This window comes from Canis lupus, chromosome 18 (genome assembly GCF_011100685.1).
Source record: "Canis lupus familiaris isolate Mischka breed German Shepherd chromosome 18, alternate assembly UU_Cfam_GSD_1.0, whole genome shotgun sequence".
Lineage (NCBI taxonomy): Eukaryota > Metazoa > Chordata > Mammalia > Carnivora > Canidae > Canis > Canis lupus.
The window spans coordinates 32067604-32094908 of NC_049239.1; the positions used below are offsets into that span (position 1 = coordinate 32067604).

The 27305-nt window shown below is 42.7% G+C and overlaps 1 protein-coding gene and 1 long non-coding RNA gene across 4 annotated transcripts; one reads left to right on the plus strand and one right to left on the minus strand.

Annotated features, from left to right (window-relative positions):
• Positions 1-295: 295 nt before the first annotated feature.
• LOC100687377 lies at positions 296-6483 on the minus strand. Its single transcript, XR_005373343.1, has 3 exons — positions 6355-6483; positions 3143-3236; positions 296-802 (listed from the first exon to the last, which is right to left on the minus strand). It is a non-coding gene; the product is annotated as an uncharacterized LOC100687377 (long non-coding RNA).
• On the plus strand, positions 5352-27087 carry TRAF6 (TNF receptor associated factor 6). 3 transcript variants are annotated; one of them, XM_038563008.1, is made up of 7 exons: positions 5352-5461; positions 9683-10000; positions 13820-13970; positions 15088-15246; positions 16659-16730; positions 18638-18715; positions 20244-27087. In XM_038563008.1, the coding sequence occupies exons 2-7, from the start codon at positions 9705-9707 to the stop codon at positions 21111-21113; spliced, it is 1626 nt and encodes a 541-aa protein (XP_038418936.1). In that variant the 5' UTR covers positions 5352-5461; positions 9683-9704; the 3' UTR covers positions 21114-27087. The 3 variants fall into 3 exon arrangements, with proteins under 3 accessions (XP_038418936.1, XP_038418938.1, XP_038418937.1); XM_038563010.1 differs by lacking the exon at positions 5352-5461 and adding an exon at positions 6335-6357; XM_038563009.1 differs by lacking the exon at positions 5352-5461 and adding an exon at positions 8514-8669.
• The last annotated feature ends 218 nt before the right edge of the window (positions 27088-27305 follow it).

Below are 27305 nucleotides of genomic sequence, written 5' to 3' on the forward strand. Positions count from 1 at the left end.
ATTACTTTAAGGAAGTGGTCAGTCCCATTCTTCATTAATGCAATGTTCTACTTAGAAAAATCCAGAAAGAAATCTGTTCTGTTTTGGGAGAAACTAGGGTAAAAGTATATTTTGGTGGATGAATTTGAAATTGAAAATTATTTTGTTTGTAACAATCACAAGGTACTAACAATAGTACGACATGAAAAAGGCAAACATGGGCAAAGGCTTCAGGAACCTGGAATATGTCCTACTTTGTGTTATTAAAAAAACCAAAAGGTGTGACAGCATTAACAAAACACACACACACTTTCTCTTTATTCCCTTTTAGTAAAACAGCTTTTAATTTTGCTTAATTTTATCATCATAATAAACCTCATTGTAGGCTGTTCCCAATCTATAAAAGAACTGCATATTCTCCCCGAAGCATTTTTATTTGGTTGTTTGGAACCAAATACATGTTTTCTATAAAAGCAATGTTATAAATTGGGACTAGTTCCTCAGCCTGGTTCCACAAAAGACTATTTGACTCATACTGTATCTGAAATACATTTGCAGTGAAAAGACACAATTGCTGAAAATAATTCTGTTGCATAAAAGGCATTATTTCAACTACATTGTGGGCAATTCAAAGAAACTAATCATTGCTTATTTGATTGCCTTTTTGGAAAATTATATTATAAATTTTAATCAGGAACACTGGAAATAGTTGTCCTCTTCTTTCCAGCAAGCAAGCTCAAGCCACAGTTCGGGATGCTTGTTATTGTTCTGCCTCAGGTACTCTGCTCTCCACTGCTGGTGTGAACTTCTTCGCATCTAGCATCTGTAGGAACTTACACAAATCAGGCTTTTGAACTCAGACTTGCTAAATGATAAGCCTCTATATGGTCCAAATTTCAGATAAGCCAAAAGCTTATATATACATTTTTGGTTTTGGATTACAGAACCATGAGTAAAGTTTTCTTTTTCTTTCTTTTTTTTTAAGATTTATTTATTTATTTATGATAGACAGAGAGAGAAAGAGAGAGAGAGAGAGAGAGGCAGAGACACAGGAGGAGGGAGAAGCAGGCTCCATGCCGGGAGCCAGACGCAGGACTTGATCCCAGGACTGCAGGACCGCGCCCTGGGCCAAAGGCAGGCGCTAAACCGCTGAGCCACCCAGGGATAAAGTTTTCTATAAGAATCCTGAAGTCCTAAGATTGGGTTCGACATTATCCCATTAAAATGGGTAGCCATGGAACATGCAAAAATCCAGGGATCCCTGGTGGCTCAGCGGTTTAGCGCCTGCCTTTCGCCCAGGGCATGTTCCTGTAATAGCGGGGTCCCGGGATCTGATCCCACATCAGGCTCCTTGTGTGGAGCCTGCTTCTCCCTCTGCTTCTCTGTGTCTCTCGTGAATAAATAAATAAAATCTTAAAAAACAAATCTGACTGAGCAATTTATTGCATTTGTAAACACTGGAAAGAAGCAGAGTCGAATAGGAATGTCATAACGTTAAAGTATGATTTTCAAAAAACTATACACAAGACTACCAGATATAGAATGAACACATATTTAAGATTTTTAAAAAATATTTTATTTATTTATTTATGAGAGACACAGAGAGAGAGAGAGAGGCAGAGACACAGGCGGAGGGAGAAGCAGGCTCCATGCGGGGAGCCCGATGTGGGACTTGATCCTGGGTCTCTAGGACCACACCCTGGGCTGAAGGCAGCACTAAACCACTGAGCCATCCGGCCCGCTCTATATTTAAGATTTTATTCAATCAATTAAGGGGAATTATTAAGTTGACAAAGCCGGTTCAGAGAAGACTTGGAGAAGCAGAGATTGTATAGAGTCGGTCAAAAGAATGCTGAAATGAACTTATGGGGTTGCTAGATACAAAATCTGTTAGAACCCTGTTGTGCATTAACCTCTGCGATTATATTTTTCTAACTGGACAGAAATCTGTAAGTTACCATGTAACGTCAGTGTCTGCTTTCTAATCAAACAATAAAGAGCAAAGTCAAACATAGGCAAATTCTCCGATGGATAATTAAAGAATTATTAGGCAAATGTGTTTTTAAAATGACACTGAATGGATACTAGCCTTCTTTTTGCCTTATTTCAACATTTGGGTGATTTTTCTTGATGGTAATTTTTTAAAATGTATCCAGAGAGAATGCACCAAGACATAGGGTATTATTTTATCCTGATTAATTATCCTGACCCTTAGCCCTGTCAGTTCAGAAACTGATTTTTTTTTTTACTCCCAGTGTGCCTATACATTGACACAGCTCACAAAAAAACAAATATACACACATCAGACAAAAAGCAATTCATTTACAATAAAAATACAACTCACAAATATATCAGATACTCACCTCCTCTGGCTGGTACTTTATTTCCCTTAAGGAAAGCAGTAAATTGGGTCAACTTATCATTTCAACATTGCTTGATGAGAAGTGGTGAACAAGGGAAAAACCGGCCCCAGTGCATTGGACATGCACCCACCATCCCCCATTCTCCCAAATGAAGAGAGAGAGAGAGAGAGAGAGAGAGAGAGAGAGAGAGAGAGAGAGAGATCCCCTCCTTTCTCCAAGAGCAGGAAAAATGAATGTACCCATGAAAAGTTTAGGTTTGGGACTGGGATTTGGGAAGAGGGTGGAGGAGGGCAAGTTATTTTTAGTTCTTGCTAGTAGACTGGCTTTACCAAAGAAAATTCATTGCCCTAGACCATTTTTTAAAGTACATTTACTTTTCTTAGTAATCTCTACACCTGACTCAGAGCTTGAACTCAAAACCCTGAGGTCAAGAGTCTTGCACTTCTCTGAATGGGCCAGCCAGGCCCCCCTGCCATAGACAATTTTGGGAACTTCTAGAAACTGCAAAGCAGATTCAAAACTAAACTTCTGCCTCCTAATGGCTCAGAGTCTGCTCTCAACCTGGACAGTAGCCTGAGTCAAGTGCATAGCCCCCAAACCTGTTATTACTGTCTGAAGTTACCCCCGGAGCCTTCCCCTACACATCTACTCGTTCATACACCTCACTCGCCTTCTCTCTGAGCTCCCTGCTGCCCACTTTCACTCCTCATTACCTCCTCCTATCCCTGCTCTGGAATTTTGGTGGAATGGGGGTGGGAGGACAGGGAGAAAGAATTGATGAGGGCTGTCCTGAAACTTACTAAACTCGAAGTATATTCCGAGGCCAGAATCTTCTATTGGATAACATTCCTTCATGTGTTCCGTTGGCTGTTTGGCCCCTGGTAGCCGTTGCTTCTACAACTCAAAGATTTTTCTTTTTTAAGATTTTATTTATTTATTCACGAGACACACACACACACAGAGGCAGAGACACAGGCAGAGGGAGAAGCAGGCCCCATGCAGGGAGCCTGACATGGGACTCAATCCGTGGGCTGAAGGCAGGAGCCAAACCACTGAGCCACCCAGGGATGTCACAGATTAATGACATAAGGCCATTTCCAAAATTCCTGTCTTGGAAAATAAAAGACTAGGGGAGAGCTTGATCCAGGGCACTTCCTCCCCCAAACAGAATGTACATGGGAATGCCACACTGGATCTCTGATCTTTTTCTACACTCCATCACATCTAATTCCTATTCTTCTGATTGACTCACTCCTTCTTGATCTGTAATTTTATTGAAGATTCACATATCTGTTGTCTCGCCCTTCCTGCCCCTGGCATGAGAAAGATTCTGACTCTAAGGTGCTTTTGTCCACACTGCAGATACCACATTGCATCTCTTCCCTTAGTACAGTCTCCCCAGGTGATATCATTTAGGTGATTCCAAACAGTTGTATGGCTGTGGCTCACAAATTTGCAGCTCCAGGGCTGATCTCTCCCTTGAGCCTCAGAGGCCTTACTTTTGCAATTTACTAAATGTCCCTAAATGTACACTAGTAAGCAAGTCAAGCCTCAGCAGATAGAACAAAGAACTCCTGATTCTCTTCTCTCCCAACCTGGTCGTCTCTCATTCTCCACACACCCAGTTGCTCATCAAAAACATCAGAGACCTGGGACCACTGGGTGGCTCAGTCAGTGAAGCATCAGCCTTTGGCTCGGGTCATGACCCTGGAGGTCCTGGGACTGAGCCCTGAGCGGGCCTCCCAGCTCAGCGGGGAGCCTGCTTCTTTCTTTCCCTCCGCCTTTCTCTGTCACTGGTGCACACATGCCCTCTCACTCAGGCTCAAACAAATAAAATCTTTAAAAAAACATATCACAGTCCTTGGAATCACCAGGCCACACCCAGTCAGCCAGTCCTATGACATGGGGCTCTCCCCGCTAAAACGCATTTCAGAATCTGCCTACTTCAAATCACATCCACTGGTACCCACCAGTTCAAGTCAGCATCTTGCCCGGACCCACTGCAATCTTCTTTTTTTTACCCTTTGCCCTTGCTTCCATCCTTGTCTTTTTTTTTTTTTTTTAAGATTTTATTTATGTATTCATGAGAAACACAGAGAGAGAGGCAGAGACACAGGCAGAGGGAGAAGCAGGCTCCATGCAGGGAGCCCGACGTGGGACTCTATCCCGGGTCTCCAAGGTCACGCCCTGGGTCGCAGGCGGCGCTGAACCGCTGCCCCCTTCCTGGTCTTTATTCTCCGCGCAGCAGCCGGAGGGATTCCCATGCATGACATCACACGTCCTCCCTCCTCATACGACACCTTTGCATGGATCACAGGACCCTGCGTGACCTAGCCCTGGCCTGCCCCTCTGCTCTCGCCCGCCCCCGCTCCCCACCTTAGCCGGCATCTTCCTCCCCGCCCACGTGTCCCTTACAAGTGATTTCAAAAAAGTGTGGCCGCTGCCCCCCAAGACCTCCCCTTGGAGGCGAGCGTAAGCCGCTTTCCCAGAGATGGATGAAGACCCTGGGTGGCTCTCCTGCAAGTGCCTGCGCTGACGCGCACGAGGGCTTTCTCAGGCCGGCGACAGAGAAGAGGATGGTGTCACTGGCAGGGCTTTCACCGCAATGTGTGACCCACAGGCTTGGCTCCCTTGCAGGGGTTCTCAGTCCCCGGGGCCTTCCGTGGCCGGGAGGGCGGAGCTGCGGAGGGACTTCGGAACCCGCGGAGGCCAGGTGGCCTCACCCAGCTCCCCCGGCCTGGATAGGGAGGCTATCGCAGAGGCGCCCCCCCCGCACCCCGCACGCCTGCACCCCTGCACCCCGGCCCCCGCCCCCAGCGGCTGCGCATCGTCTGGAATCGCCCCAGTGCGCCCCCGCCGCCCCAGTGCGCAGGCTCCGCGGCCCGTGGAGGACCGCCGCCAGGGGGCGCCCGCGCCCCGCCCGCCGCTCCGGCTCCGCCCCGCGACCCCGCCCCTCGCCGCCGGGCCGCGCGCGGAAGGCGGAAGTCGGGCGTCCGCGGCTGCGGCTCGGGCTCCGGGCGGCCCGGGGTCGCGGCTGGAGCGGCCGGGGGGGCGGCGCTTGGCGTCCGGGCCGCCGCGCTCCCCGTGAGCTGCCCCGCGGAGCCGAGCCGTGACGAGCGGTGAGTCCTCGCCCCGCGTCTCCCCGGCCGCGGCCTCGTCCCCTCCCCGCGTGCGCCCGGCGGGGCGCCCCCCCCCCACCCCGGCCCCGCGCCCTCACCCCTGCCCCCGGGGGGGGACCTTCCTCCTCCCTTCATCTCTGCCCGCGGGGACCTCCCCCCTCCCCTCACCTCTGCCCCCGGCACCAGGGATCTGACCTCCGCCCTCACCCCCGCTCCGGGGACCTCACCCCTGCCCGCGGGGACCTCCCCTCTTACCTCTGCTCCCCCTGCCTGCAGGGACCTCACCCCTCCCTTCCCCCCTGTCCCCTGCCCGCGGGGACCGCCCCCCTCACCTCTGCTCCCCCCCCCCCCCCCCGCGGCAGGAACCTCCCCCTCCCCTCACCCCTGCCCGCGGGGACCTCACCCCTCCCTTCCCCCCTGTCCCTTGCCTCCCTCCCCGCGGGGACCTTCCGTGACCCCCTGCCCCCTGCCCCCTGCCCGTGGGGACCTCCCCCAACACTCACTCCTGCCCCCACCCCCCACCCCCCGCCTGCGGGACCTCCCCCCTCCCCTCTGCTCCCGCTGCCTGCAGGGGACCTCCCCTCCCCCCTGCTCCCCCTGCCTGCGGGGACCTCACCCCTTCTCTCACCCCTGCCCCCTGCCTGCGGGGACCTTGCCCCCCCCCCCCCCCCGCCCGTCACCTCCGCTCCCGCCGCCTGCGGGGACCCCCTCCCCTCTGCTCCTCAGCCCGTGAGGACCTCCCCCCTCCCCTCCCCCCTGCTCCCCCTGCCTGCGGGGACCCCCTCCCTTCCCCCCATCTTCCAGCGATTACCAGCCCCCCTCGTCCTTAGCCCTTCCCTCCCTGAATTGCCTCCTGGATTTTACCAGCCTTTAAGACAAAACAGACCCCAAACCTTGTAAGCTCCCATCGCTCCCTGTCACTGTCATGCTATTTTTGGGTTCCCCGTTGAACTCGGTAGAGGTCCCAGGCAGCAAGTTGTGTGTGTGTGTGTGTGTGTGTGTGTGTGTGTGTGTGTGTTTTTAAGGGTTCAGATGACATGAATGTTTCCTCCCCCGCCCCTGCATTCGGCAGTCGTAGAGATTGTTCCAGACGCCGGGTTGATAAAGCTGTTCCTAGTATCTGGCTCTAGGGGAACTCCGGGTGTTGAGACTTAGGAGCGTCTTGAATGTGAACAGAAAGCACCTAAAGTATCAGCAGCTCCAGTGTGCGCTATAGGATTCGCGTGCTTTTTCGGGAGAACAGGTTTACGGGCGTCTCGCTGCCCCCGGGGGCGGGGGGGTGGGTAGAAACGAGAAAAACTGGTAAGGAAAACCGGAGCCTGTCCGTGTGAACCCGACCCCCGGCATATATACGTTAATGGGAAGATAGAAGAGGGTTTTTCTGATTTTTGAGGTTGGACAGGGTGGGAGGTGGGGGGAGGCCTACTGGTGACTTCAAGGAAGGAATGTGCTCGGTTGGGGCACCTGTCGCCCGCCGCCTGGGGAGCAGACTTGCAGGCCGCGCCGACCCAGGTGCTTCTCCGGTTCCAGAACTGGAGAGGCCGGGGCCTTGCTGTGACGGGCTCGGGTGTGTGATGCCCACCCGGTGGGGGCCGCCTCCATGGTAAAACAAGGTGTTCAGGTCCCTGCCTTCTGGAGGAAAACTGCCTCGGAAGTGCAACGCCTCTTGAATTTGTATTTGTATTTTTTTTTTAATTTATTTATTCATGAGAGAGGCAGAGACACAGGCAGAGGGAGAAGCAGCCTCCATGCAGGGAGCCCAACGCGGGACTGGACCCGGGACCCCGGGGTCACGCCCTGGGCTGAAGGTGCTAAACCACTGAGCCACCTGGCCGCCCCGTATTCAGATTGTTAAGACCTAACAATTGACCTTTTTGCAGCTCTTCTTGGCGGTTGCAGCATGTTTACAAGTCTTTGCATTTCAGGAATAGATTTGGGTGAATAGTTGTTTCTAAAGTTAGTAGCAGGTTAAAGGTACTTTCTCAGTATTTTGTTTTATATCAACTTACTCTAAAGGAGTACTGTGTTTTGCCGTGAATGAATGTTCTGTTGACTTAAAATTGACTGATTCAGGGGACCCCTGGGTGGCTTGGCAGTTTAGCACCTGCCTTCGGCCCAGGGCGTGATCCTGGGGTCCTGGGATCAAGTCCCACGTCGGGCTCCCTGCGTGGAGCCTGCTTCTCCCTCTGCCTGTGTCTCTGCCTCTCTCTCTCTCTCTCTCTCTCTGTCTCTCTCTCTCATGAATAAATGAAATCTTAAAAAAATATTTTGACTGATTCACATACCTTGTTGATTTCCTTAGCTTAGACCTTTAGACCCTTTCTGTTGATGCTAGAGGAACACATTTTTGGGCAGCACCATGCTCCCCCTCCTTCCCTAAGATATGTAACGGTGTCCTCTTTGGATTATAATATATACACCCAGATACTGATATGTGGGCTTAAGCCATAATTTATGACAATATTTATTCATTTGTTTAGTCTGAATACGTTATCAGTGGTTACATTCCACAATGTTTAGTTAAGGGAGTGCTTTGTCAAAAGTTCAAAAATAATAGAAGTAAAAGCCAGTGAATCACTGAAGTAGCGGTTGGTAAAAGTCTATTGTACACACCAAAATGTTTGCAAACCAGGAGCAGTTGAACCAAAACATGGAATGAGGCTTAGGGGGTATTGTTGTAAAGCAGCTCACATAGTGAGAAGGCCCTGACTGAATTCTTCACAGTGATTGGGTAGAACATTAGGATTTTTTTTTAAATGATAGGGAATTGGTCTGTGGTTACTTTGTATCAGTTCCAGAAGGGAACACTTCAGGTTTTGCCTCCCATTTCCAGCAAGTTTACTTAACCCTTTTATGCTCCGTAGTTTCCACTTTCATAAAATGGGACGACAAAATTGTTGAATTACTATATAGAGCTGCACATCATAATAACGCATTCTTCCGGGTGCAGTTCTGAGTGCTTTGCACAAACTAATACATTTAATCCTCAGTAATTCTGAGGTGGGTACTGTTACTATCCCTATTTATAGATGAGGAAACTGAAGCAGAGAAGGTTACATAACTCTTCTGGGTCCTACACCAAATGATGGAGAAAAGAATTAAACCCCTACCATCAAATTCCAGCATCTGACTTCTTTACCACTTCACATACTGCCTCTTCAGCCAGAGCAGTGCCTCATCCTTTGTGGATCTTTTTGAGAAGAAAAAGGTATCTGTAAAAGAAGAAAGTATGGAAGTAAAAGATACAGGGTTACTGTCTTAACCCACTCTTTGGTGTAGTGGCAGCCAGGATTTTCATATGAAAATGAGACAGGCCGGGGGATAAATGTCTAGCATACTGACCAGAAGCTTACATTCTGTTTCTGGAACTGTATCTGGAACATATTAAGGTTTTCCTCAGGTGTAATTAATCTGCAGCAGAGACTTGGTTACATAGGCTATGAATTGCTTTTAGACATTAGCTTCTAATTCATAAATACTGTAACAGTTTAGAATTTGAAGGCATCCCACCTACCCATGAAAGCAATAGTTTTCCATAGGCAAATGAAACTTCACGTGGTTTTCCAGTCATTAATAATGAGACATAATCACTTGACCTGACTGAAGGCAAAAGGACATATACACATATATATTTTTTCAATTCCATTCTTTCTACATCGTAGAAATCCCCACACTGAACATTTAGAAGTACTTGTAGGATTTTAAATCTAAAAGATGAAACCAAGATCCATATTGTTAGGTTGCCCCAAATCACACATTTAGTACTTGCGTGTGATCACCTGATTCCCTGTGCATTGCTCTTCCTTGCACCGCTTGCTGGTCATACCTTATACTTGAAGGAACCTCAGTAGCATAATTCAGTTCCTCCGCACATGCTTAACGAGCACCTGTTACATGAGAAAAATTTGCACTAAGTACTGAAAATACAAAAATTCTTGACTTCAGTCACAGGAAACAGACACGTTAAGCAGATAATTATGATATAACTAAGTGTTACAGTTGAGGTACTTTTCTTCTTTTAATCTTACAGTCTTTCTCCTAGATCATGAACTGCTTAATTCAAAAGATCATAGCCATGAAGCAAAGCTTAAAGAACTTTAAAAAAGTCTCCTGTAAATAATGCCAACATAGCTAATGTATATCAACTAAAAAGTAACTTACATAGATAAGAAGTGACGTGTGTGTGTGTATGGTAAGGCATTTTTTTCTCTATTTCTACAGAGCAATTGATAAGCACGTTACTATGAGTCTGCTAAACTGTGAAAACAGCTGTGGATCCAGCCAGTCTGAAAGCGACTGCTGTCCTGCCATGGCCAGCTCCTGTAGCGCCGCAGTGAAAGATGACAGTGTGAGTGGAACCACCAGCACGGGGAACCTCTCCAGCTCTTTTATGGAAGAGATCCAGGGGTATGATGTGGAGTTTGACCCACCCCTGGAAAGCAAGTATGAGTGCCCCATCTGCTTGATGGCATTACGGGAAGCAGTGCAAACACCGTGTGGCCATAGGTTCTGCAAAGCTTGCATCATCAAATCAATAAGGTAGGTGAGCGGGGCGTTTGGATAGCGCATTCAGTTGAGCTTTCGACTCGGTCTCGACTCAGGCGGTTATCTCAGGGTCATGAGATCGAGCTCCAAGGCAGGGTCTGCACTCAGTGCAGAGTCTGCTAAAGACTCAAGGCCTCTGTCCCCTGCTCACATGTGTTTGTTCGTTTCTCTCTCTCTCAAATAACTCTTGGGGAGGAAAAGTAAGGTACCTGAGCATAAGAACTGTATCAAAGGTAACTCTATTTTGTCCTGTCCTGGCCCTCAAATAAACAGGTGAATTAGCTATTTCTACTTAGAGCAGTTCTGTTACAGACTAGGGGATGTCTCTATGCTGTAAGAAGATGATATAGGATAAATGTGCCTTAGGGGCGCCCAGCTGGTTCAGTCGGAGCAGTGTGCAGCTCTTGATCTCAGGGTTGTGGATTTGAGCCCCATGTTGGGAATAGAGATTACTTAAAAATAAAATCTTTGGAAAAAATTTCCCTTTGATGCTGCTGCTGCTGGAATCTGATAATCTTAGCAATACAAAAAGTGTTGACTCTTAAGTGTATCAGTTATTCTTAATTTAGCCATGTTAAATTCTGTTACCTGGTGTCTATGGACAACTGTAAAATAAGCAACCAATAGTTTTTCTTTTTTCTTGTAGGTCTTTTTTTTTTAATTTAATTTAAATTAACATATGATGTATTAAAATAATTAGTATTTTTAAAGAAAATATTAGTGGATGGCTCTACCTTCATAATCTATCCAAAATCGAATCCCTCCTTGCTGCCTCCACTACTGCTGCCATCTGAATCACTGTCAGCCCTCACAGGCCTCTGGCTTCTATCCTTGCCTTCCTTTTTCCAGACTGTTTTCAGTACAACCTAGTAAAATAAGGAAGATGATGTCATCTCTGCTCAGAACATTGCAGCAGGTCATCTGAGAATAAAAGCCAAGGTCCTTGAAAGGCCCTGCATGATAGGCTCATAGTCTGTTTTCTGACCACCTCTTACTACACTCCCCTTCCTTCCACCAGTTCATTCTGCTGTTTCTTGAACCTGTCAGCTGTGCTCTTGCCCTGGGGAATTGGCTTTAACTGTTCTCCCTGTTCGGAATACTCTTACTTCAGCTAATTACTTAGCTCATACTCTTTCTTCCCCCAGTGTGGCTCTCACCTCATCGGTAACCGAGCTACCCTATTTATACCCTAGCATGCCTACCTCCTCCCCACTCCCAGCCTCCCTGAAGCTACTTATCTTTCTTCCTTAGCACTTTTCATCTTCTGAAATACCAGATAATTTGTTTATTGTCCTCTTGTTTAACTGGAGGATAAGCTCCTTTGAGAGCAGAGATTGAGATCTCTTTTACTGCTGATGTTTCCTAAGTGCCTGACACACAGTTGGTGCTCAGTAAATCATGGTTGCTTTAACCAAATGAAGGTAGATGGGATTTCCACAAGTGATTCAAATTCATCTCCTAAGAAATAGTTACATTTTACTATAATTCAGAAATAGGAATATTTTTGGATGACTGAGGGGTTCCATACAGAACAAAAATAATGAAGAATTGGAGGGGATTTTATGTTTTTCAATAAATAGTTATATTGATAAAATCATTCTTAAGTCAGTTAAGCTGGCTTAGTCTTACAAGTTTTTCTCTTTGAGCTTTTGAATTAATGTTAGTATGAAACTTGAATTTAGGGTAACCACTTCCATACTTGGAACTTGGTTTAAGTTGTAAGGGAACATGTAACTTGTGTCAGTTCTTGGGAAAAAATGTGTTGCCCTTTGTTGAATTGGTAAGATCTGTGGAGAGTAGGTTTTCTCACCCTCTTCACATGGCATTTGGGGCCAGATAATTTTTTATTGTGGGAAATTATTTTGGGGTGATTTAGTAACATTCCTGGCCTCTGCTCATGGATGCCGTGGTATCCCCCGCTCCCTAACTCTGACAGCCAGAGTGTCTCCAGACGTTGCCAAATGTCCCATGGGCAGCAGAATTGTCCTGGTTGAGACCACTGGTTTAGAATGTACGTGAGAGTGATGTTAAAGGCTCGGTTTTTGTTGTTGTTTATAATGATTTTTGTTCATATAGTTGTATAGGCGATAAAAATGGATTGTTGGTTTTCCTGTAGGTAAAAATAGATAGTATTTTACCAAGTGTCACACATCCCAGGAAGGTAGCTAATCTTCAGCAGTTTTTTAATAGCAAAGTTCATGCAAGTAGTGGGACAATGGTCTGAAAAGGAAGTAAAACCCACAGAAGGAAGTCTGAGCCTTTTTTTTTTTTTTTTTTCCTGTCTCCCTCTAAGTTAGAAATGACCACTTAACTTTAACTCTGAAGTTCTTAAAGGAACAGCTCTGGACTTTTTCATCTGTTCTAGTCATTCAGGGCATTGAAATGTATTGCAGTTCCATTCCATTTTTTTTTAAAGATTTATTTATTTATTTATGATAGACATATGTATATATATAGAGAGAGAGAGGCAAAGACACAGGAGGAGGGAGAAGCAGGCTCCATGCCGGGAGCCCGATATGGGACTCGATCCCGGGACTCCAGGATTGCGCCCTGGGCCAAAGGCAGGCGCTAAACCGCTGAGCCACCCAGGGATCCCTCCATTTTCTTTTGCAGTGATTGCTAATGCTGTGGAGAGTGGTTTCCAGTTTACTCTGTAAGGCTGTTTGTATTTTCTCTCAGTTATCCATCACTTAGGTTTGGGCATCTATTTCTGTGCTTCTTAGAAAGTGTTTGAGGCCTCATAAGGACCATGTCTCCCACCTCTGTTAGTTCTAAGACCTTTAACAGCACACCCCATTTTGTAGCAGCTTTCCACCTGCAAGAGCAATTAGCACTGCTCGTTCACACATAGGGCGTGTTCAACAAATATTTGAGTGATTGAGTAGCCTACCTGACCTGCCGCATTTTGTCAGTGAAGATTGAGACATCTCAGAAAGTTAAAGGGGAGTGACAGATAACCAACCTTCCTGGGGATGGTTTTTCCATTATAAGATATTGAAATAAATCACTGGGAATCAGGACATAGAAGTGCTCTAACTACCTACTACTCTGTACCTTTTTTTAAAAAAGATTTTATTTATTTATTCATGATAGACAGAGAGAAAGAGAGGCAGAGACACAGGCAGAGGGAGAAGCAAGCTCCAGGCGGGGAGCCCGATGCGGGACTCGATCCCGGGGCTCCAGGATCACGCCCTGGGCCAAAGGCAGGCACCAAACCACTGAGCCACCCAGGGATCCCCTACTCTGTACCTTAAACACAAAGGAAACCTTCTGTTGCCTGTGGACCAGAGTATTGTAATGACTGTTCAGAGTAAGCCTAAAAATGTGGCCACGTAGGGTGCTAATTGGTTTAATTTTTACTTAATGAGTGAGCCGCACACTACAGACATGCTGTTGGCCCATGAGCAGCACATCTAGTTCCGTTTCACTAGTGTGTTGTACAGCTGCTAACAGGAGAGAGGCCTGCCAGACTGCCAAAATTCTCACCCTTAACTTTTCATTTCATGCCAATCAAAATATGATTCTATTCCGTTTTCTCATTTTTTGCTTTAAATCTATCCCCAAATCTAAAATGCCACATAGTTTTTGATAGATTACCAAATAGTGCTAGTTGTATTCATTTCAGTAAAGAACACTCATTAGACTGTCCACAAGAGAACCGTTTATTTTGGTGATATGCAATAAAATGTGTTAAATTATTTTCCATAGGAAATAATCAATGGAGAACTTATATGTGATGAATTATAAAGTTTGTGTTTTCTAGCGTTAATTTTTGTTTAAATCTACTAAATGTATGTATCTTCTTTCTTTTAGGGATGCAGGTCACAAATGCCCAGTTGACAATGAAATACTCCTGGAAAATCAACTGTTTCCTGACAATTTTGCAAAACGGGAGATTCTTTCTCTGATGGTGAAGTGTCCAAATGAAGGTTGTTTGCACAAAATGGAACTTAGGCATCTTGAGGTATTAAAATTATTTTCTAGCAGTTAGCATATATGCGTGGCAGTTCCCAGAGGACAGGCACTTTGCTGTGTCCTATGTATGCCTAGCATATAATAACTGGTTAATAAATTCTTGCTGAACTAATGCCAGTTCTTTCATAATTGAATATAAATATGAGTAGAAACCATAAATTTCTTATTCCATATATACTCTGACTTTGCCCCAGTAATTAATAAGAAGAAGGATGTCAGTATTCTGCTACAAGTGTAAGTTTTTTAGTTGAACATTATCTGCAATAAAACAGAGGAGCATTTCAAATATAAAGGTCATATGTTAACCTCTTAATTTTGTTTCTCTCATCTTGAAATAAGCAACAAATTCTATCATCTTAGTGTCCTAGCCATGCTTTTTTTCCTCTTTTTATAAATCAAACATTTTATTATGAGCCAAATGGAGTCCTCCTACAGCTTGAGATTAGCTGAAGCAATCAGATAAAAGCATTGCTTTTAAATGAAATAAAACAATTCTTAGCTTGGTTGTTTTACAAGAAGTTAAATATTGGTCATGTTCTATTTGAAATTTAGTGTTTAAAATGTATTTGCAACATGCCCACCTTTATCTCCTTTTAAAGAAGGAATGCTCCTTTTGACACAGTACTAAATTGATAATCAGAAAATCTGACTTCTTTCCCTAACTGGATACATGAACCTGAGAATTCACATTCTTTGTATAAACTTGTTATTCACAACCATTATTTAAATTCAATGAGGAGCACCTGGGTGGCTCAGTCCATTAAGCATCCAACTCTTGATTTCGGCTCAGGTCATGATCTCAGGGTCGAGGGATCCAGCCCCATGTCAGGCTCTGCGCTCAGTGTGAAGTTAGGCTTGTCCGTCCCTCTCCTCACTTTCTCCTCGCTTGTCCATCTCTGCTTGCTTTCTTTCTCTCTCTAAAATAAATAAAATCTTTAAAAATAAATTTAGTAAGACCTTCATATGGTGTGTGCTAGACAAAGCAGGTTCAGTAGCCAGATCTATATAGAAGGTACATTCATAGATTTTTAGTACATTCTTAGATTATTTTAGAAAATTTCATAAGGATTGGCAAATCCTGATCAGTTACTTTTTCCTTATTATAGGATCACCAATTACACTGTGAGTTTGCTCTCATGAATTGTCTCCAGTGCCAACGTACCTTCCAAAAATGCCAACTTAATATTCACATTCTCAAGGAGTGCCCGAGGAGACAGGTTTCTTGCATGAACTGTGCTGCATTGATGGCATTCGAAGATAAAGAGGTATGTACTAACCTGGATTTATTAATTTCACTACTACTTTCAGAAAGATTTTTAATGTACATTTGAGGGTATAAAAGAGGATATTACTCCAAATCTGAGTCAATATTACCAGTGGTGGGAAGATTGATTTTTAAGAAAGACGGTTCAGTAAACCATTTTGGTAAGTAAATTTTGGGTTTATACTTGTATATCTTTCTTAGAAAACATTGTTTATACTACTTAACCACTGTAGTAGATCTGCAAGTAACACAAGCTTCTAGGAAGGACATATACTGATCCCCTTTTCTCTGTGATATTTTAATGACCAATTTTGGATTGGAGCCAAGTAGAATGATTACTTTATCAGACTTACACTTTCCTCTTTGAAAAGGAAAATGGGTGGTTAAAACTTTTACAGAGGATAAATTAAATACCACGGAGTATGTTCCTATGGTGATAATTTATTGAGCTGTACCCATGTGATAAAATCACTTTTCTCTACATAGGTAATAGTTCAATTAACACTTTTACTTGTAAAAAGAAACATCACGGTGCTTGACCACATCATAATGATAGAGCAGTTTTCCACTCAGAAACTGAGATGCAGAGAGGTTAATTTTATGTTAATACAGTCAGTGGCAAGGCTAGCACTAAGATGTAGTCCAGGATTCCTATCCTATGTCCTCTTTATTAAAATCATCTACCTATAATTTATGGGTTTTTTTTATAATTAAGATTTCTTTAAACTTTATTTCTTACAAATTCATATTGGTAATTTTCTCTACTTTCTTAGAAGGTCAAGCATATTCATTAAGTTAATGAATTACGAAAAGAAGTTAGCTAACTTGCTAAACATGTAGAGAAGTCTGAGGCATAATTAGAGTAAATTGATGTCTTCCTAAATTTCATGAAGTTAAGTGGACTTAACCTGGAAGCTTAATTACTTCTCAGCATATTAACTAAGTTCATTGTATTCTGGAACACAAAGCTCACCTTCCTGGGGCATATGAGAACCTGGGTACCAAAGCCTCTTGCCCTAATAATATGTTCTTTTAACCGTCCTGGTAAGAGTTTGAATCAAGTTGTCATGGTGCTGCTAGAAATTTTCAGAAGAGAGCCTTTGCAGAATTATATTATTGGTAAATTTTGTGCAAACTAGTGGCAGATGCTCTGCCTCAGTTTAAAAGTAATTTTAAAGATTTTCTAACATACTACTCGTGTTCTTTCAAAGAGCAAGAAAGCGAGATGAATCTTTATTATACTGGCTCCCTTTGGAGACAAAATGACCTTTGTACAGTATTCTTATATTACTGTTTCATACAGATTGAGGTCCTTAATTTTTTTAATGGTGAATTATTTTTTATAAAAATAGATTGTTCTTACTTTTTCAGATTTCCTAATGCTTTTTTAAAATATTTTTCTAATAAATTTAGATCCATGACCAGAACTGTCCTTTGGCAAATGTCATCTGTGAATACTGCAATACCATGCTCATCAGAGAACAGGTATAATGATTCCCTTCCATAAATTAATATTTTCATCAATAGATTAAAGAAATGAGTTAGGTTTTTAATTGAGAATTTAAATCAATAAAGCAAAATGAATACAGGTTGAAGTAGTAGTAAAACTGAAAAGTTTTCACATAAATTAATATAGTACTTTCGGAAAGAACAAAATATTCAGCCTAAATACTTAAAATTTGTACATTAACATAATATCCATGTTTATGTGAGTAATCCAAAAAAATCTCCATTTAAAGAAGAAATACATATTTTGCACACTGTGGAACAGGGATTTTTAGTGTCCAAAGATCAGCTGAAAGTGAGAGAACAATGAACAAGAAAAGCAGGTCTGTTCAGTAGCAGAGCATTATTTGTAGCTGTAGCCCCTGAGACATGTGGGAACATTTTGAGATTTCCAACATTAGTAGCACCTGTTCATTTGTGCTGTAGGTCGTTAGTGGGCATCATCAGAAGTAGTAGTTATAACAGAATACTGTACATTTGTACTAATAGAGAAAGGAAAATTCCACCTGATGGCTATCTTTTGACATTTGGGGAGTTTACCCACAAAATATGAATATTAGTCACTAAATATTTATATACCCATGAAATCTGCAAACCCAAAGATCATAATTGATTACCTTAATAAGTAGCAGCAAGCAAAACCTGTCACTTGACTAAATTTTTCCATGTGTCTTTTAACAGAGTCTTTTAGGTTTTTTTCCCCAAAACAGAACCTTAATTTAAAGGTGTTAAACTTCTTTCTGCTTATGAAGTCTCACCTTAGTTTTCTTTTTTGCTCTGCTTTAATATTTAGAGGAAACCATGTATCATATATTAGACCCAACAAAAATAAAATAAATAGGAAAAAACCCTAGGTTAAGAGAAAAATCTAGGTTTTGATCTTGGCTGTGCCCCTAACTTGCGCACTGTTCTCTGATAAGAAAGTTGATATTCTAGATCTGGAATCAGCAGGCTAGCCCACCAGCCATTCTGGCCCACTGCTTGTTTGTGTAAATACATTTTATAGGACACAGCTATGCCCACAAGTCTGTCTGTTGTATATGGCTAGTGTACTACAATGGTAAAAGTTGAATACTTGTGACAGAGACTATAAGACCCACAAAGCTGAAAATACTTATTATCTGTTCGTTTACAAAAAAAATTCTGCAGACCGCTGTTACAGATATTGCAAAATGAAGAATTGGCTGTCTGCTTGAAGTATCTATGAATACAGGCAAACAAAATTTCTAAGGGGCATTTGGCACCACTTTCAAAGAATGTGATTCTGCATAAATGGATCTCACCTCAAAGAATATGTTTTAGAGTCCCCTAATCAAAGGCTGAAACTTTCTTTAGAACTTTTATTAACGTGCTTAAAATACCTTCTAACATCTGCATCTCCTCATAGTAACCAAAACATGCCCTGGTTAAAAGAAAGTAAGATTTATGAGAGCCAAACATGAGGGAAATAATGGCTGCAGCCAGTTAACTGCATACCTCAGTTAACTGGTCCCTATTAAATGGCCTGGACCACAGTGAGAGTCTGGAGTTTGCAGTTGTAGTTGCCATCGTAAGGTGCTTTTCTCTAAAATGCCACTAGAGGGGGTCAGTTCCTAGCAATAGAAACATTTTCTGGAACTTTGAGCGATTTAGGGGGATGATCTGAGATGTTGCCCTTTCCTTTCTCTGTGACTTGGAAGTAAATACTATTTTCATCTTTGTAGGCTACCTGGTTTTTGTTGTAACTACTCAACTCTGCACTGTGCAAAAGCATCCATAGATATGATTTTGTTTTGATGCAATGTAAATCTTTTTTTTTTTTTAAATCTTTATTTCAAATGTGGTCTCATTAAACTAGAACATGATATGCAAGGAGAACCATTTTTCAACCTTTGTTTTGGTTTCAGATGCCTAATCATTATGATCTAGACTGTCCTACAGCCCCAATTCCATGCACATTCAGTACCTTTGGTTGCCATGTAAAGGTAAGTTGAGTTTTTTTCTTTTAATTCTGGAATATCAAAGAAAATTCTGTTCTATAGTGGAGTCAAGAATACCAGTGGAAGGGAATATGGCTGACATGCACTGTATATGAGTTTTGAGCTCCAAAGAGAAATTGAGTCAGAATATTGATTTGGGGAAGGTAGTTCATGATGATAATGGTAGATGCGATTGAGATCATATAGCGTGAGTGTACAGGAAGGAGAAGCAGACCATCAAAGGAGTCGAGTAGACCGTATTAGAAACTGGTGAACCAGGCAAGAAACGGTGGTATTGTTATGCTTTCCAAAATTAGTTCAAGACTACTGATCAGTTGTGTCAAATATTTGAGATTGATGGGTTATTTTTTTAAAGATTTATTTATAAATTTGAGGAGAGAGCAAGCACGTGCAGGGGGAGAGGCAGAGGGGTGAGTCTTAAGCAGACTCCCTGCTGAGCACAGAGCCTAGCAGACCATGGGGCTCAGTCTCACAACCCTGAGGTCATGACTTGAGCTGAAACCAAGAGTTGGCCGATTGACTGTACTGCCCAGGCACCCCAGAGATCAGTGGCTATTAATGATAAGTCATTCTTTCTGGAGAGGGCAGCTACACTTTTGCTTTCTTTCACATTATGCTTTTTTATGTGACTTTTTTTTTTTTATAATCATGCATTTAGTAATTTTAAGAATAACGTGAAGAAATGGTATGTAATACCAATTACATTTTATGGAAAGATTCTGTATTGTATGCATGGAGAAAAAGACTTGAAGGAAATGTATCAAAATGTTTAATGGTATTAGATGAGATCATAGGTAACTCATTTTCTTTGGTCATCTGCATTTTCTGTTTTTCAGTAATGTACATGACTTACTTTTGTAATAAAAGTTATATCATAAATATTTTTTCATGTAACAGAATGTTCTTGATGACATGAGTGTGAAGATATGAAAGATTATACTTTGCAGTAGTTTTGTAAAACAAATGAATTGGAGACAGTACAGATGGAGTACTCTCAGTTGTAAAAGGAAGAAGGAGAAAATGGGATTAACTAAAAAGAGACGAGATCAATTGAGAGGTGACTTTTTTTTTTTTCAATAGGAAAGTTATAATGTATTCTGAGGGAAAAGGGTTTAGGTTTATGAAGATAAAGGAGAAGCGATATAACTGGGCAAAACCTCTGAGGTCTTGAGAAGGTGGGTGTCACTGAGAGCCCAGGTGAGGCACTAATGTTGGACAAGCAGAGAGTCCTCTCTGAGTCAAAAGAAAAGGATGAGTGTAGATCCCAATACTTTTATAGGTGGGAGAGAGGTTTTGAGTGAAGGGTGAGAGTATTTAGCACATAGCCTTACTTTTTCAGTGAGTGAAGAGACAAGATCATCTCATCGGATCAAGAAGTTGATGAAGACCAAAGGTCGTAGGCGATTGAGGGAAATGATGACATGACTTAAAAACCTTTACTTTGGCTTGTCAGGGTCCCTTTCCTGGTCCTCACAGTCTCTAGTTCAACCTAAGGCTTGTGCTTGATTTTTAGATGCAGAGGAATCACTTGGCACGCCACCTACAGGAGAATACCCAGTCACACATGAGAATGTTGGGGCAGGCTGTTCAGAGTTTAAGCCTTGCTTTAGCTCCTGTACCTCAGCGTGATGTGCCGCCGTATGATTCTTCCTCGGTGTCCCGGGTTTCCAGCACGTGTCACCCAGAGGTTCAGAATTTCCAAGAAACCATTCAGCAGTTAGAGGGTCGTCTTGTAAGACAAGACCATCAAATCCGAGAGCTAACTGCTAAAATGGAAACTCAGAGCATGCATGTAAGTGAGCTCAAAAGAAATATTCGAACCCTTGAGGACAAAGTTGCTGAAATAGAAGCACAGCAGTGCAACGGGATCTACATCTGGAAGATCGGCAACTTCGGGATGCATCTGAAATCTCAGGAAGAAGAGAAACCTGTTGTCATTCACAGCCCTGGATTCTACACAGGGAAGCCTGGGTACAAACTGTGCATGCGCCTGCACCTCCAGTTACCAACTGCTCAGCGCTGTGCTAATTATATATCCCTCTTTGTCCACACCATGCAAGGAGAGTATGATAGCCACCTCCCCTGGCCCTTCCAGGGTACAATACGCCTTGCGATTCTTGATCAATCTGAAGCGCCCGTCAGGCAAAACCATGAAGAGATAATGGATGCCAAACCAGAGCTGCTTGCCTTCCAGAGACCCACGATCCCACGGAACCCAAAAGGTTTTGGCTACGTGACTTTTATGCATCTGGAAGCCCTAAGACAAAGAACCTTCATTAAGGATGATACTTTATTAGTACGCTGTGAGGTCTCTACCCGCTTCGATATGGGCAGTCCCCGGAGGGAAGGTTTTCAGCCACGAAGTACTGATTCAGGGATATAGCATCCCTGCGTTTGTTCAAAAAAAAAAAAAAAAAAAAAAGTCTGGAGAAAGCAGTGTCTTTCCTTGCCTTGTTCTCAGTAGTATGCAAACCAAAAAAGAAGTGGGAAAAATATAGTCCTCACCAGTGAATGTTAATAGATCACTTACCCCTTCTTCCTGTTACAAATCTCTGAACCAGTTTTTCTTGGGAATCTACATGTTCTCTGCTTTTTCAAAAACCGAAGTGCCTGTGGCATATTGCAGCAGCTCTTTTGTCATTTAGTATACCTCTTTGTTGTACTTCCATGGGCTTTTGCTCCAGTGTGTTTTATTGTCAAAAAGCCCATGGTTGGACTAGTAAAGCTCAAACCTTTAGAAATAATAATAATGGACATTCCTTAAAACTTCAGCTTATTTTTATATTATATGTAATATATTAAACTTGAGAATCACTACTGCCTCGTGCTGGTGCCAGCGAGAATTATTATTCTGGAGCTGAGTTCTCATTTTATTTGACCTTGTATGGATTTCAGAGGATTTGAGCCTTAATCCTTGGAAAGCTTAAATTCTCATTCACTCCAATCCCCCTGCCCCAGGGTGTTTACTAAGGATGTTCAGAAACTAGTTTAAACCCTAAATATTACCTTACTTATTTAGTGTAAACACTCTGTCTTCTTGTTTAAGTATTTTATTCTATCTGGCTTACGTATTTCCTTGAGGCTACAAGTAGCATCTTCTCCAGAGTTGAGAATGCTGAGAACAATGTGGGTACCAACTGCCCAGTATTATACTATACATCCCTTTTTGTCCATTTGGTGCAGAGTGAATTCCACAGCTTTACATATGTTCTCTGTGGCTTAATGCTTGTGGGATAAGGAGATGCACACGGACAATCTCCAATGTAAAAAATGTGTCTCAACTAGTCAGCCAACAAGGCACCTCCCCGGTGGTGAAAGGAGCTATCTGAGCCAGAAATTTTCAGCTCATTTAAACACTCTCTGGTAGTTGTTAAATGGAACAAAACTGATTTCCTAAAAACAGAATTTCCTAATATTTGGGAGGTCACTGGAGATACACATGAGAGGTCATCAAACCAAGGTGGGAAGCCCTAGTGGTTGTGTCAGGACTTAGCCTGAGTAGGTTGCTTTGGTCCAACAGTAGGTAGCTGAGGAGGGTCATGTGGAATGTGTGGAAGTGGCTAAAGGTTCCCAATAGGGAGGGGTGATTTTTGTGGCGTTAATTTGTTAAGGCCTATAGACATTAAATATTATAGTGAAATCGTGTTCTCAGGGAGTCCCACAGCTAATATAGGCTCTTAGAAGAATCTGAGAGGACCCACGTGCTATGCTGTTCACTCAAGATTGTTTAATGCTGTCTGGTCGTGAGAGATGGAATTGTATCTTTCTCGAGGGGCCGAATCAGAGCTCCCCGACCAGCATCCAAGATGAGCCTTAATTTCAAGAGGAAGCCAAGAGACCTTGTCTGTGGAGAAGAGGGGTTTTGGTTCCAGGCAGACCCAGCAAGTGTCACTTTGACCTTTCCCTTTACTTGTCTCTCTGCCCTCCCTCTCTACCCCACATTTAGGCTCCTGCTCTGCTCTCATGGGTTTACGTTACACAGCGAAAATAAAGGTTACGCAGAGATCCTGTTCTGCACAATTACCACTCCAGCCACCTGCTCATCACTGGTTCCCAGTTCACTTCCTGGCAAGTCGGTGTCCTCTAGCTGCTGCTGTGCCTTCCACCCAGCTCCTGAGAATCCTTGCAGCCCCACCGTCTAGGTTGGGAGCCCTGCACTGCTGCTGCTAACTGATTGTTTTTCAATGAATAATTGTTGAGCTCCATTTAAAAAGTAAATGGTAGGCTTTTTTGTTGCTGCATAGAAAAAAGCCTGAAGGAAATACGCTGAACTATTTTTGATGATTTCTTCTTTGCGCTTTCTTAATATGTTTTACATTTTCTGCAGTAAACCTCTATTTTATCAGAGGGAAAAAGAAATGTTGCCACAAAACATTCAACCCCACCAAAAAAGGAAATGCTATTTAAAAGCTTCCTGGTCAAATATCTATTAAAAGCATGGCTGTGCTTTAGGTACTGAAGCCAGTCATTTCCTGCTTTGGTTAGTTTAATGTTTTTCTACTAACTCTACTTAATCCAAACCAAAACAGTTTTTTGCCTACTCTCAACTTCTAGCTTCAGGTTTCTCATCTGTAAAATAAGAAGTTGCTTTAGATGTTTCTAAGGCCCACTCCACCCGTGAAATTCTGTTTTAAGAAATTAAGTCCTAACCAGAGCATTGACAATGCTTATTAAAGGATTTTGCCAGTAGGAAATTGTTCTACCTTGTTTTTTGCTGACATCATACTGTACTTCAAATGTAGTTTCCCATCAGCTGGGTCTCATCCTAATTCAAAGAAGCAATTTTTTTAAACCCCCAAACGTTTCGCATTTTGTAAGAAACTAGGAACTTAACACTGGTCATTCACTGTGAATACAAAAGTAACGATGGTCAAACTGTCATTCCAAATAGAAACTTTTGCTACAACTTCAACTCAGAATCAAGCCTGATATGGAAAAACTGGTCTCCCATATTTTTCAAATCTGCCGTACTCAAACATGCTGGTTTCACTCAACAGGCTTTCAAGTGTTTGTGCTGCGCATTTTTATTTTATTAACCTTTTAACGTGTTGATCTTCTGACATCATTCTCAAACATAGCGAAATTGTTTCTTTTCCCAGAGATGTCCAAGCCAGTGTTGGAAGGAGCTGACCACAAATCCTGTATTTTGCTGTGGGAAAACAAGGATGTCGATTCGTAGTTGGTAGTTTTTACGGCTCTGCAGTGACAGCTCCAGGCTATACCACAGTGTGGTTCAGCTCTCACTGTGGGGACGAATCAAGTGAAATAGAATGAAAGACGAGCTTCTTCCTCTAATAATGGACTAATCTAGAGATGTTGGATGATATCTGACAGTTTTTGTGACAGGTATAAAATTCTGTTCTCCGTTACTGTTTCTGTACCAGTAAGTCTTTAGGATAAACTAAGCACGAATTAGGAATTATGAATTATGCATGCAATTAGAATTCATTCTCCTTAAATAAGAGGAGAATGCTTGTCATTCCTTTATCCAGGGAATCCTCAGATCTCTGGTGACCAGAAAAGACTCTTAATTAGTAGAGAGGTTTTTCTAACTTAAGACTTGAAAGCACTGTACTTCAATTCAGTTACTCTAGCTCTTTTTTTTTTTTTTTCTGGCCTGCCTCAAATTATGCTCATCGTTTATATACAATACCCTTAGGTGTGTTTTGTGATGCCTACTTCCACAAAGCCTAAGCAGTGCAATGCCTTAAACAAGTGAAAAAAATGGACAGTAGCCCTTTGTATTTTTCGTTCAAAATACACATTTTTTTCTAAATTTTCCAGATTCACCCGATAAGCTATAGTAAGTTTCACAGTTGATACCATTGTATTGTATAATGGGGAATGGACACTTGCAAATTCCCAGTATCCCAACTTTCCCAGAAGGTTGATTTGATGAAATCAAATTAGATGGACCTCTGTAGATTGTAATATTCAATTACAGCCTTCATACGTTTGCAAAGAGATGCCTACTTGTTTCTCTAAATGTCACCTACACCTTTAATGTTGATTTTAAAGCTTTTTCCTTCCCCAAAATTGTTACCATTAAGTTATGAAATACTGAAAAATTCTAGATGGGGCAAGCATCTTGTACATGAGGAGATGTGGTGCTCTTTTTTTTTCCCCCCTCTCTGAAAGTACTTTCTCAGTCGGACACTAGCTCTACCTCCAGGACTAGAGGGGAAGGAGAGGCCGACTCTTCTGCTCCCTCCAGGCCTGCAGCTAGCTCTGAATGTCCTCCTGGGGAAGTCACCAGGGCACAGCCGCAGTGCTCTGCTTCCCAGCCGTGGCTTCTGAGAGCCTCCTGTGAGCTTCCCTGCTTCTGCAGGTCGAGTGTGTTTATCCCAAGGCTCTTGCAGGTGGATTTCAAGGTAAAAGCTGAAGTGCCAGGGGAGAGAAGAGCATATGGATTCCTGTATTCCAAGAAAGAAGTGCTGCCAGTCTTAGGAGCACATAATGACAGTTTTACTCCAGTCCACACAGGAATAAACTGAGGCACCTGGTGTTGTTCCTGTTTCTGCACAGTGCCTGGCGCAGGGTACACACATGTTTAGTAATCAACAGCGAGTGAAATTACTGGTTAAAACTGACCCAATTTCTGGTAATTTGTCATGCAAGCTTTAGGTGGTACGGTATAGATGGGTTTGGTTTGGTTTGGTTTTGCCTTTCTCCCCAGTACTTTCTTTAAGAAATTTTACAGACATGCAGAAATGTTGGATGAATTGTATAATGAACAACCACCACCTAGAATCTACAAGTAACATTTTGTAACATTTGCTTTATCACTTAGTAGATGTTAATTTTAATGAGACTTCAAGTTTGGCTTCTCTTTTAAAAATTTCTCTGAGATAATTAGCTTCAGTCGAGTCATCTTAAACTCTTTGGGGAAACTTATGATATTTGAATTGTAGCTGCGATTGTGGTCCTTACTTTCAGCTAGTTTTCAACTTGTAAATCTATTATGCTGAATTTTAATCTTATTTATCTTGCCTGAAGGGATGCTTTTTATAATGGATTTATTTGAAAGTCCTCGATCAATTGTGCAGAGTATTTTAATGTTATTTTCACACTTGATGAATTATCCAATTAATTTCTCTGGTCAGAATGTAATTTGGGGCCCATTCTGCTTACACAGTGTTCCAGGATTATGTTCCTACAGGGCTGAAGAGACAGTGTAATTTAGCATATATCCCACTAAATCAGGAGCTACAAGACTTAGGTTTTACTCCTGACCATGGGCAAGTCCGTTCTCTTTGTCTTTGTGTCTGTTTATCTACCTGTAAAGAGTGGGATGGAATTTGAAATTTAGATACCATTAAATAGTGGGTAACATTTCTTAATGCTTGGGTCTACTAAGGGAGGCTATTACAAATCTGTAACTATATGACAAGCTGTGGGATGAAAACCGACTTGAAAAATGGAAGCACGTGCAGTGAGTGCTCTGAGTGTCACCAGAAAGCCTGCTGTTGCTCAGAATTTACTATTGCTACAGAAGTTGTGAGCAGTTTTCCTAATCCATCTGGACTCCAAGTGTTTTGTGAGAGGGAGTTGAATGCAAAGATGGGAGGGGACAGCTCATCACAGACCGAGAATCAAGTGTTCAGTGGAAGAGCAAGATGTGTGGAAGGAAGAGCTTAATGGCTTTACCCAGGTTCACTGCCGCGGGCACCCTCTACTGCCCCCTCCAACCGCCCCCCATCACCATGCCTAACAAAGAAGAAGGCCCTGAGCAGCACTGGGGCGCTGGTGGTCTCCACAGGTCAATGCACCTGGACTGCAGGGTTGGCAGAGGGATAAACAGGGTCCCCACTCCATTTAGTGGATAAGTGTGACCTTATTTCCAACCTAGGTTATGCCTATAGATTCACATTTATCTCACAAGGGCATTTGGAGATTTTACATTAGATCCTGTCTTAGTGGGCGCCTGGGTGGCTCAGGGGTTAAGCATCTACCTTTGGCTCAGGGCGTGACCCCAGGGTCCTAGGATTGAGTCCTGCGTCGGGCTCCCTGCAGGGAGTCTGCTTCTCCCTCTGCCTGTGTCTCTGCCTCTCTGTGTGTCTCTTATGAATAAATGGATAAAAATCTTAAAAAAGAAAAAGAATGTCTTAGTAGTGATTATAGGAGTATGACGAAAACCGTGTTTCTTGAATGGCACCTTACTGAATATTAGTGTAGCTGAAAACAAATGCCAGACCGACCTGCCTACCCACTCCCATCTGGTGTGGATATTCTCTTACCAGCAGCCTGTGTATAGCACCAATAGCTTTACCAAAGAAGTACTCTTACTTCAAATGAAATATATATAATAAAATATAATTGGTATTCTGGGTGTTTAATAAATAAGTACACTGCTTTGATTTTTGCTTTATTTTTGTTTTATTTTGGAGACTGTAACTCACTATATTGGTGGGTGGGGAGTGATCCCAGGCACTAGTTTACACATGAAATACAATTAAATTTTGCTCTTCCAGAAAATGGTACATGAAGATTCATTCTAGCCCTTGATTTAGGCTGTGGTTTCTTCCTAGGGCTTTTAAAACTGTATTTCGCAAAATAAAATGAGGCCCAAAGAGAA

Bases quoted from the DNA above. Each gene is read 5' to 3' on its own strand.
- TRAF6 (XM_038563008.1), top strand. From the start codon at position 9,705: ATGAGTCTGCTAAACTGTGAAAACAGCTGTGGATCCAGCCAGTCTGAA. The intron at 13,971-15,087 runs GTATTAAAATTA...TCCTTATTATAG, and splicing joins TGGAACTTAGGCATCTTGAG to GATCACCAATTACACTGTGA. The intron at 18,716-20,243 runs GTAAGTTGAGTT...CTTGATTTTTAG, and splicing joins CCTTTGGTTGCCATGTAAAG to ATGCAGAGGAATCACTTGGC.